At 35.9% G+C, this 11,618-nt stretch overlaps 1 protein-coding gene across 1 annotated transcript; it reads left to right on the top strand.

The window, feature by feature from the left end:
- The first annotated feature begins 1,359 nt into the window (after positions 1–1,359).
- LOC112028166 (uncharacterized) lies at positions 1,360–3,477 on the top strand. Its single transcript, XM_024060826.1, has one exon. The coding sequence runs from the start codon at positions 1,360–1,362 to the stop codon at positions 3,475–3,477; it is 2,118 nt and encodes a 705-aa protein (XP_023916594.1).
- Positions 3,478–11,618: the final 8,141 nt, after the last annotated feature.

The raw sequence follows: 11,618 nt of genomic DNA on the forward strand, positions 1-11,618 counted from the left end.
CATTAAATTAGATAAATCAAATGTTGACATGTGTCATTTAAGATGATATTTATCCTAATTAAATAGAGATAAATATCTTGATGATAATTATTTTAATTAAATAAGAGATAAATATCTCAATTAAATTAGAATGATAATAGTTAATCACTATCTCTATTAAATAAATAAATAATAATAGAGATAATTATTAATCAGGAAGTCAATCCCAAGTGGGACTTATCCTTTGAAACCACTATAAATAGAGGGCATACCTCCTCTCATTTGGAAACAATTTTTCTAAGATGTCAAAGCTCTGAAGAAATTCTGCCTCAAGAACACACGAAGAACATTCAAATAAGTTCTTTGAAGTTCTATTGGAATTAACCTGAAAAAGCCTCCATAAACTTTAACGAACCTCAAATCCTTGAAGCTCAACGGATCAAGCCTCTAAAGCCCCGAAGAACTTCAACCTAAAAGCCTTCATATTCAAAGACTTGAAGAACAATAAATCTCTAAGAAGCTCGAAGCTAGAGATTTGTTGTGGAGACCCTTCAATCCATCTTTCAACTAAAGTCAAGAAGATTCCTTGTCCGAGTCAAGTTTAATGAAGATAGAATCAGAGGGTATTCTTTTGTAAAAGAATTGAAATAGAGATTATACTCATTATTCATCAATACAAATTATTATTTGCAAACCATATTTTCTTTTCAATTTTTTGATTTTCTACAATTGAGAAAAATTTGTGTTTACAAATTTTTGGCATGCCCAGTGGGACCATCTCTACCTCTCATCTCTTCTTCATTAACTTGTCACATCCTTTGAAGCCATATGGCTTCAAAGAAGACTCAAATTGACAATCCACTTTTTGGAACAAGTGAAGTTGATCCTCCACTTGATTCAAAATTTAATATTCCCTATACTGGACCCATGACAAGGAGAAGGATAAAAGCCCTTGCAGAAGTCTATGCTCAAACAACACCCATACCCCAATCCTCGTCTGTTTTCAACACTTCTGAAATCGAGAAGTCACAAACAGCCTCATTTACTCAGGGGGCAAGCAAAGATGTAGCTAGCCTTGTCAATGAAATGTTGCCTCAACCAGCTTTGTCACCAGAACCAACACAAAAAGCTCCAATTGTTGAAGAAGAGGATGAATCACTTGATGGCTCTGAATTCTCTTTTTCAAAAAATATTTCTACTTCCAAGCTTAGGGAATCCCCTCACTCTGTTAATTCATCTGCCATGCCAGTCATGATGACTAACACAACATCTTTGAAGGAATAAGTCTCGACCATAGCCCAAACTTTAGAAGAGCTAATGAAGTCCATGAAAGAGAGGGAAGCATTGAGAGACACTCAAATAATTTTCTTGATGAATAAGATGGGGAATACAGCTAGAAAGAATCGTGAAGATGAAAGCTTTCAATCAAAACAAACTCATAATGACAAACCCGAGGGTTCAACAAAGGATCTCAAACTCTCTACAGATGGGTCTATCTCTTCTGACCAACTTAAGGAGTTAATCAAGGAAGCTATCAAAGATCAAGTTGAGGGTGGAAGTCAATCGTCTATTGCTTATGCCAAACCATACACTCAAAGGATAGATCTCTTAAGGATGCCTCAAAACTATCGACCACCAAAGTTTCAACAGTTTGAAGGTAAAGGCAATCCAAGGCAGCATGTAGCTTACTTTGTAGAAGCTTGTAACAATGCTGGAACTTATGGGGATCTCATGGTTAAACAATTTGTTCGCTCTTTGAAGGGAAATGCGTTTGATTGGTATACCGATCTAGCGCCTAGCTTCATTGATAGTTGGAATCAAATGGAGCGAGAATTCCTAAACCGTTTCTACAGTACTCGACGTACTATTAGCATGATAGAACTCACCAATTCAAAGCAGTGGAAAGAAGAGCTTGTCATTGATTACATTCAACGGTGGAGAAATCTTAGTCTCAACTACAAGGATCAATTATCTGAAGCGTCTACAATTGAGATGTGCATTCAAGGAATGAATTGGGCTTCAAGCTGTATCCTTCAAGGAATAGAGCCTAAAACATTTGAAGAATTAGCAACACGGGCTCATGACATGGAGCTTAGTATTGCTTTCAATGGTCACCAAGGCCCGCCTGTTCAAGAACCCCACAATAGGAGAGAAAGACAAGATACTCGCAAAGGGGGCAAATTCCCTCATAAATTGGAAAACAAGCAGTCTTTGATTGTAACTACTGCTCCTCTCAAAGTTCCAGTTAAACCCAAGATAAAAGAACAGACATATGCTCTCACACAAGAAAGAAGAAGAAGACCAACATTACAAGAAATGCAAGAAAAGCAATATCCATTCCCTAATTCCAATACCTCCAACATGTTGGAACATCTACTTGAGTTGAAGTTGATTGAGCTACTGGAGATGAAACGTCCTAAAGAGGCTAACCAAGCAAATGATCCCAAGTATTGCAAGTATCATCGCCTCATAGGCCACCCCATTGAACAATGCTTTGTGCTGAAAGATAAAATCATGGAACTAGCTCATCAAGGAAAGATCATGTTTGATGATGAAGTTGCAACTGCCAATCTAGCCATGGTAGCCTCAACAACCACTTCTACTTATTTCACCATTCAATTTGGTTTATTTGAGCCTATTGAGGTGAAAGTACCTCTCTCCCCAGTGCCAATTTTTGAGAATTATATCTTTTCATCTTTTACGTGTTATCAAGTAAGTGGTGAAGAAGAATATTCAGATAGTGAGGAAGAGACAGAACGAGCTATCGTGTATAGGGCATACTGGTCTTCAATCATTTTTACTGATGATGATCATTTGTTGGGCTTCAAGATTCACAATCACCCCTTGTTTGTAACTGGGTACATTCGAGAACATCAAGTCAATCGTATCCTTATTGATGAGGGATCTGCAGTCAATATCCTCCCACTCAAAATATTGAAAGAACTTGGAATCTCCTTAGATGAACTACTTCCTAGTAGGTTAATGATTCAAGGCTTTAATCAGGGTGGACAAAGAGCTATTGGGAAGATTATACTTCATATGCTCATTGGTGAAATGGAATCAAGTGCACTCTTTCATGTCATTGATGCCAAGACTACTTACAAAGTGCTTATTGGAAGACCATGGTTGCATGAGTATGACATTGTGCCATCTATGTATCACCAATGCTTTAAATATTTCCAAGATGGACAAGTTAAGAAGATAGTAGCTGATCACAAGCCCTTTACTATAGTTGAATCACATTTTGCCGATGCAAAGTTTTACTTGGAAGATGACACACTAGAAGAAGCACAAGTCATTGTTTCACCATCTAGCAAAGAAGTAAACCTCCACTCCAAAACTTTAAGGATTGACTTTCTAATTGAAAAGAAGGAAGCCAAGCCAACTGAGGAGAAGGATAACAAGCAAATAAAGACTTCCAAAAAAGAGAAGAAGCATGAATCTTCTACAGCAACCAAGGCAGCTCCTGTGTTACACTATGTCCCAGTCACCAAATGAAAAGAGGGCCAATCACCCTTTTTAGGAGATGGAGAGTCAGTATTGGAAAATCTGCAGGGACTAACTCTCCCAATTGCTAAAATAACAAAATCAAACCCTCAAGTCAACCGTTGAAAGGGTTTACAAGACGATCCCAAGGACCAATTGTTGAACACGGGATTTTGCCCACCAAAAGAACCGAAGAGGGTTTTGACCCTAATGCATATAGACTCATGGCTAAAGCTGGTTATAGCCATGAGAAGCCAAGTGGTTTGGGTAAGCTCATCCCTAAAGCCTCTGAAAAAGAAGGACAAAAGACATTGAAAGACAAGGGTGTTGGGGCAACAAGTTCTAAGGCTGGAGTTGGGTACACTCCACCAACTCCCATTCGTATCCCTATTCGGAAAGCTAGTGTTTTGATTATTTCAACAGATGATAAAGAAGAAGAAACACCTTCAAAACCATCAAAGAAACTATCTGATTTTGATCACATTGGCAAACCCACTCCCCATATCTCAATCTTTGACAGGTTAGGGACATAAGAAGATGATAACTTTGTTAATGGCACTAGAATTTCTGCTCTTACAAGACTTAGTTATGCAACTTCTTCTCAACTCTGAAAGGATGAGAAGTTAAGACAAAAGCAAAATAAGATGTCAAATTTCTTTCACAAAGATGTTGATGACACACTCCTCCTGGATCAAGATTCAAACGAGGTTCGAAGCTTCATTCCATCTCGTATGAAACGTAGAACCATTTAGGAAGTGAATACTGGAGAAGCCTTGATTGTAAAAAGGCGCACAATGGTGACCACAAACCAAGAAGTCGAAGATGATATTAAGGATGCGCCACCCATATTTGAAGAAGGCATACAAGCTACAATTGATAAATTGAAGGAAATCAACACTAATACAATTGAAGACGTTTTGAGAATTGGCCTTATCAACGGCAAGTTCTTGAAACATTACTATGCTTGAAGTTTGAAACACTCCTTGGTAAGAGCCTAAACTACCTACCTCAACACTGAAATGGTACATGATGTTTCCCCATTACTCTTGAAAGTGTTCTTAAAAATTAAAAAAAAATAAAAAAAAAGGCCTGCTAGGTTGAAAACCTTTATACAAGGCGACCTAGGCAAAAGTTAGGGCACCAACAAAAAAAAAAAAAAAACCCTTTTGAACTACGTGGTGACTTAATCCCTCTCAAGGGGTACATAGGCAGCTTAGTATTTTATACTGAGTTCAGTCATGTCTCAAACCAAAACCATGTGAACTACGTGGTAACTTGATCCCTCTCAAGGGGTACGTAGGCAACTTGGTATTTCATAATAAGTTCAGTCACATGTTGAAACAAAAGCCCTTTGAATTATGTCATGGCTTTGAACCCTTTCAAGGGGTATGTAGGGAGCTTGGTATTCTATACTAAGTTCTGTCAAAATAAATTGAGCAATTAGTTTCCAACTAATAAGTTTAATTACATGTTTCAGAATTGATCAATTAGTTTTTAACTAAGCAGTTCAATTACATGTTACAAATTGAGCTATTAGTTTTTAACTAAGAAGTTCAATTACATGCTACAAATTGAGCAAAATTAGTTCAATCACATGTCCAAAAAAAAAAAAGGGGGAGAGAGTGGTAACTAAGAAGTTCAATCATATTGAAGGAAAATTCCAAACTACATCATGACAAAATCCAAAATTCTTCTAAAAAAAAAAAAGGGTTCAATCAAGGCATCCACTTCAAGTTCTTCAAATCGGAACGCTTACTCTAAGGTGCTTTGTATCTTCTTCAAGGCCTCCACATCTTGGTCTTTAAGCACAGTATTGGACTTAATGCTTTCAAGTTGATCTTGTAGAGCTTCTATGATGCCATCCTCTTCAACCTGCTTGGACTTTATTTGTGGCACTATTTGTTCTAACTCAGCTAGCTTTGCCTTCAGGTCATCAATCTCTGAATTGATAATTTGAAGTTTAGCGTCTAGAGATTCTTTCCTACTCGATGCTTTTGTAATAAGAAATTCAGTATCATTCACACGACGTGTTTGAATCTCTAGACTCACATGCTTACTCATAGATGCCTCCTTCTCTATGTAATATGAAACATCTTTTAAGTATTTGTCAACATGCACCTGCAATGGCTGAGGGTCAATCCCAAAATTCTATATCCCATGATAAATCTTGCTTACCTCGTCCTTGGAAAAGATCTTATTCAAAGGGAAGTCTGAAAGCTACAATAAAAGGAGGTCCCCAAGCATCAAAGCCCCTTGTTTACTCATAGACATCCCTTGTTCTAGTTGTGAAGAAACCTTGTTTGTGTCATTCACGGGTTTAGAAGATGTTATAGGATTGTTAATCCTATGCTTTTGGGTCTCCAAGTTCACAACAGAAGGTTCGTTGTGGGTTGAAGTAGGAACATGGTCAGCTGAGGTCATCGTACTACTACATTTTGATGATTTTTTTATATGTTTCCAATTAGCATCAGAATCTTTGCTTGCATCATCATCAGAAACTACAAGTGTATCCTCATATTGCATATCACTTGAACGTTTAGTACCTCTCTTTTGAACAGCAATAGTAGTGCTAGAAGGATTTTTAGTAGACTAAAGTTGATGGCTAGGACTCATAGTTGCTTGTTCCTTCTTTCCTTTCCAAGATTTACTAGATGGTGGCTTAGCAAGAAGAAGTGCAGTCTTGGCTAATGTATCAGTACCTTTAGTAAAGTCATCCTTGCAAAGGTTTTTCCAACAATCCATGTAGCTACGAGTAACTCTCTTCTCAAAGTTTGTGGATGAAGATGGTATAAGCACTATGGAAGATGTGTTGGAATGGGTGAATGACTGATAATATTGGTACAACTCCTTTAAAGTACTAGTTTGAATCCTTTTTTTTAGGTCACCTGGAATGTTTTGGTAGAACCCAAAGCGTCTACTAAATCTGTGTGGGCTATATGACTTTACAACACAATGATCTTCACATCGGAGAGATAAATATCCAGAGCGGAGAGACATAAAATAACCTAGTCTTAGAACAGATAGTCCTCCATTGTCCTCAAAAGTTAGGTCAAGGTCCGACTTGAATGAAGTCCCATGCCAAAAGAAATCCTTACCAGACCATATGCGGTCACGTGCAGATACTTCGTCCAACAGTGCCTCATAGCTTACCCCAAAATATCTTGTCATCATAGGCTTTCCCAGTTCATCATTTGCAACACGATGGCTTTTGAAGAAGTCTGCTATCCATGTATAAACATAATGGATAGCAAAGCCATTGCTAAACTTGCTTGGGACAGGATTGTTAAAAATTGTATTGAGCCCCTCGATATATGCTTGCTAAAACAGGAACAGCAAGGCCAACTTCACCACTAGCCATGAGACTAGTAATCTTAAAAGTACTAGGACGAATGCTACCCAAGTCCTTAATAGGAAAAACAAATACACAAAGCCAGCAAGCAGTAAAAGCTGCCAAATAAGTTTCTTTCTTAAGGTGTTTAGGAACTTGAAGATCAAAAAGAGCTGCATGTTCTTTGTCTTTCCAAGGCCCACGGTCAAGGATAAGGCCTGATGGATTTAGGCTGCGTTTTGGATGGAGTCCTTTCTTTGCTTGTTTCTTTGGAGTAGGATGTCTTTCATCTCCTTTAAACCAAAAAGCAATCCAATTGTTGACGTTAACTCTGCTTCTTCATTCGGTGTTGGAGATGATGGTAGACTATAAACAAATAGTGACAACTTCGAGGCAAGTAATTTTTCCCTTGATCATCAACTCCTTCAAGCTCCTTTGCAGTGGGAACCACTTCATCATAAAAAAGTCCTCTAATAGGAAGCCCACCAAGCTTATGCAAATCCCACATTGTAATAAAAATTTCTCCAACCAAAGTATGCAAAGTATTTGTCATTGGACTTCAACATTCACAAAATGCTTTCACAAGATGTTCATTGAAATCATATGTGAACAAGGAAGCAAAAACAGCTTCATAAAGGTTGGCAGCCTTAAGAAGTTCCTTGCACCGACTGAATATGTCCTCCAACCATTCCCAATATAATGGAATATAGGAAATTCCTCCATTTATGTTGAAGGAGTACTCCCAGTTTGTTCGACCCGCAATTATTTCTCGTCCCAAAGATGGGTATGGATTCGTACTCGCAATATTTGTGTGGTGGAAAGCAAGTAAAAGTGTGGCACTTGCATCAACGTTTTGGAGAGTAGCTTGTGACCACTGAGGCAAGTTAGGTGGACATATACCCCAATCCCATTTTGGTGAAAACTCTCCAATAATGGGAAGACGAGTGATTAGAGTCGAAGGCTTCGCTTCCTTGTTATCTTTCTCTGAATAAACAAATAGGGTTAGTTCATTGCCAATATACGAATCTTCGAAGGAAAATGCTTGGACACACTAAAAAGGGAGGAAAAAGAAACAAAAGTCAGTTCTCACAATGATTTCTAAAAAAAAAAAAATTACACACTTGAGAGAGATGGATAAACCAAGTCCCGCATCTCAAGTGAGTACCTTCAAATCTTAATACTTGAGAGAGATGGATAAACCAAGTCCTGCATCTCAAGTACTTTCTTTCAAAAAAAAAAAAAAAAAACAAACAAATTACACACTTGAGAGAGATGGATTGCATCTCAAGTACTTTCTTTCAAAAAAAAAAAAAAAAAACAAACAAATTACACACTTGAGAGAGATGGATAAACCAAGTCCCACATCTCAAGTAATTAAAAAAAAAAAAAATTATTACACACTTGAGAGAGATGGATAAACCAAGTCTCGCATCTCAAGTATGTATGTTAAGAGAAACTCACAACATGCAGAAGAAAATATTGCATGTAAAAGAAAAAAAAAAAAAAAACTGAGTACGAGAATGTACCTCTCGAAGAGGAAGTTCCATAATCGAGCTTGTGCAAAATTTGACACAGTTGTGATGGTCTTTAGAAACAATGAAAATTCTGAGGCCGAGTACTACAGGAGAAAAAAAAAAAGTCATGAGCACGGTTTACAAAAATATACACGAGGTTAAAAAAAAAAAAAAAAAAAAAAAGAGGTCATGCCTTGCTACCTGACTGAGAGAGAGAACAAAAATCTTACGTCTTCTCCAAGGAGTTTTCATGATATTCCCGAACTTATGCGCTATGTGAGGAAAATTGTGAGTTATGTGCGGCTGGAGCTGCCCTTTTATAGTGCTTATCACAGAGAGTTTAACTGCAACTAAAACTCATCCAGTCAAGACCACTTTGGCTAGGAAATCGATTCCTTCTTGAGTTTATCTTCTCATGGGAAGGGAATTCTTCTTCAGCTTGGACTAGAAAAAAGAAACATGGCTTCTTGCATGGTGGAGTCTTGCATGTATTATATACTTGGATTCTTGCATGCATTAGAACTCTTTTAAGTCTAGATATACCCTGGATTTGGACGTGGCCACTATTGCATTAGACAATCTCTACTTGGGTAGTGATTTATGAAAGGCGCTGAAATCAATTGCATCAAAGCATGAAATTTGTCGAGACTTGATCACTTTCCACACTTAAAATTGTGGACAAAATCAAGTCTCAAGGGGGCATTTGTAGGAGGCAAAATTTTGAGCCAATCAAAAAATGCCACATCAAAATTTAGTGACAAAATTTAAATTAATATGTCATTAAATTAGATAAATCAAATGTTGACATGTGTCATTTAAGATGATATTTATCCTAATTAAATAGAGATAAATATCTTGATGATAATTATTCTAATTAAATAAGAGATAAATATCTCAATTAAATTAGAATGATAATAGTTAATCATTATCTCTATTAAATAAATAAATAATAATAGAGATAATTATTAATAAGGAAGTCAATCCCAAGTGGGACTTATCCTTTGAAACCACTATAAATAGAGGGCATACCTCCTCTCATTTGGAAACAATTTTTCTAAGAGGTCAAAGCTCTGGAGAAATTCTACCTCAAGAACACACGAAGAACATTCAAATAAGTTCTTTGAAGTTCTATTGGAATTAAGCTAAAAAAGCCTCCATAAACTTCAACAAACCTCAAATCCTTGAAGCTCAACGGATCAAGTCTCTAAAGCCCCGAAGAACTTCAACCTAAAAGCCTTCATATTCAAAGACTTGAAGAACAATAAATCTCTAAGAAGCTCGAAGCTAGAGATTTGTTGTGGAGACCCTTCAATCCATCTTTCAACTAAAGTCAAGAAGATTCCTTGTCCGAGTCAAGTTTAATGAAGATAGAATCAGAGGGTATTCTTTTGTAAAAGAATTGAAAGAGAGATTGTACTCATTATTCATCAATACAAATTATTATTTGCAAACCATATTTTCTTTTCAATTGTTTGATTTTCTACAATTGAGAAAAATTTATGTTTACAGGTGCGTGGCAATGCGTGGAGGCTCTATTTGGGTTGATTTTGTCACCATTATGTAGGCCTACTTGAGATCTTTTGGATGGTGGTGGTTGTGAGTGATTTTGAGATGGGGAGTTATTGCTTACAAGGATTCTAGATTTATGACATCAGATTTGGGTTGGAAGGATGGCGAAGCAAGGGTTTAATGATGACCATAGCTAAGATTATGTAGATTTGATGGAAGAAAAAGATAGAAATTTTGTTCTAATCCAAGATCAATTTTTGCTTTAATACCATGTTAAATATTGTAAAATAAAGAGAATATAAAAGATAGTAGAAAAATGGAAGCAAGAGAAATGACACAAAAGTTATATAGTTTGACATAATGGCCTACATCATAAGAGAAACTTTTAGCCATTACATCTTTATTTTAATGAATTGTACTCCTATGTAACAAAAAATCCCTACATGGGCTCACAATATACATAGACCTTTTGGACCATTACATTTTATCCATAAAACCCATACCTTTTTTTCAAATACTTGTAGAGGTGGCAGAGAACAATTAACAAAAAATATAGTAGTGTATATATATATATATATATATGGGGCTGATTGAATGTTTCTTAGGGTTTTTGACAAAGCGAAACATGTTTAGTCTTTAGATTCCTTAGTGCAAGGTTCCCGATGAGCCCCTAGAGCTTTGGGCCCTCGGCAGCATTGTTTCTTTAAGTAAGTTTTTTTTTCAGTGACTCAGATGAAAGCATACACGATCACATTTATTCTTAAGACGCACAATAATTACCAAGAAAAAGGAAATATAAAAATCAGTTCTGGCGCAATGCAAATGGCTGAAACCACAAGTTCATCCACCACATGGTTTAAGCCTTGAAAATTGGGATAATCTTTAAATAATGACACTCATATGTGCTTTTGGATTTTTTTAACTTGTTTCTTAAAAATTGGTTAAAATATAATGGTATGTTTTAAAACTGCAAAAATAAATAGGTTAAAAAAAAAACAATATAAGAATTAACCTCTTTCCAAACAAACAAGTGAACAACTCTCAATAGGTCATAGCATCTCATACTCCTTTACAGTTTTTTTTTTTTTTTTAATTAATGAATAATTAATATGCATTTGAATTAACTTACTTGTTGGTTCGATTTGGTTATTTGCTCAAAGTAAACGTACATTTTTTTTTTAGAAGAAAGTAAAAGTAGATTTATACCTACAAAAAGTGAGAATTGGAAAAATTGTACATTATAAGTTAAAATAAACTAAGCCAAGCACACACAAAATAGCCATTTTCTAACCAATATTACCATTAGTGACCCACGGAAACAGTATAAATTCTTAAGTGTTTACTCTTGCCTCGAACTGTCTTTCTCTTTTACAAGTGAATGAGTCATGTTTAGCCCCGCACATGCACATGGCTTAAGCAGGAAACATATACATAATACATGTATAGCAGTTTAACATTTTCAATAAATTTTATGGATTAAATGCGTTATTATACTTTTCCCTTACACAAAAGTCAGAAGTCAATTTAATGTTAAATAAATGCATAGAATATTTCCCATGTATACATGATACAGGACTCTATCAAAAAAAAAAAATATATATATATATATATACCCTCTCCATCTTAATTTATTTGTCCTATTTCAAAAACTCAACTTTTTAAGTCTCCACGAAAGAGCGTCACACATATATACACTTAGATTAGGCTAGAGTAGAATTTCTATCTTGTAAAAAAAAAAAAAAAATTTTAAGAAAACATTATTTATTATTTTGTCCGCTATATAAAAATATATAAGTTTTTAG

The sequence above is a fragment of the Quercus suber genome, unplaced genomic scaffold (genome assembly GCF_002906115.3).
Source record: "Quercus suber isolate HL8 unplaced genomic scaffold, Cork oak 2.0 scaffold_9, whole genome shotgun sequence".
Classification (NCBI taxonomy): Eukaryota; Viridiplantae; Streptophyta; class Magnoliopsida; order Fagales; family Fagaceae; genus Quercus; species Quercus suber.

What these genes read in the sequence shown, in the direction of transcription:
- LOC112028166 (XM_024060826.1), top strand. Translation starts at nt 1,360, where the DNA reads ATGGGGAATACAGCTAGAAAGAATCGTGAAGATGAAAGCTTTCAATCA.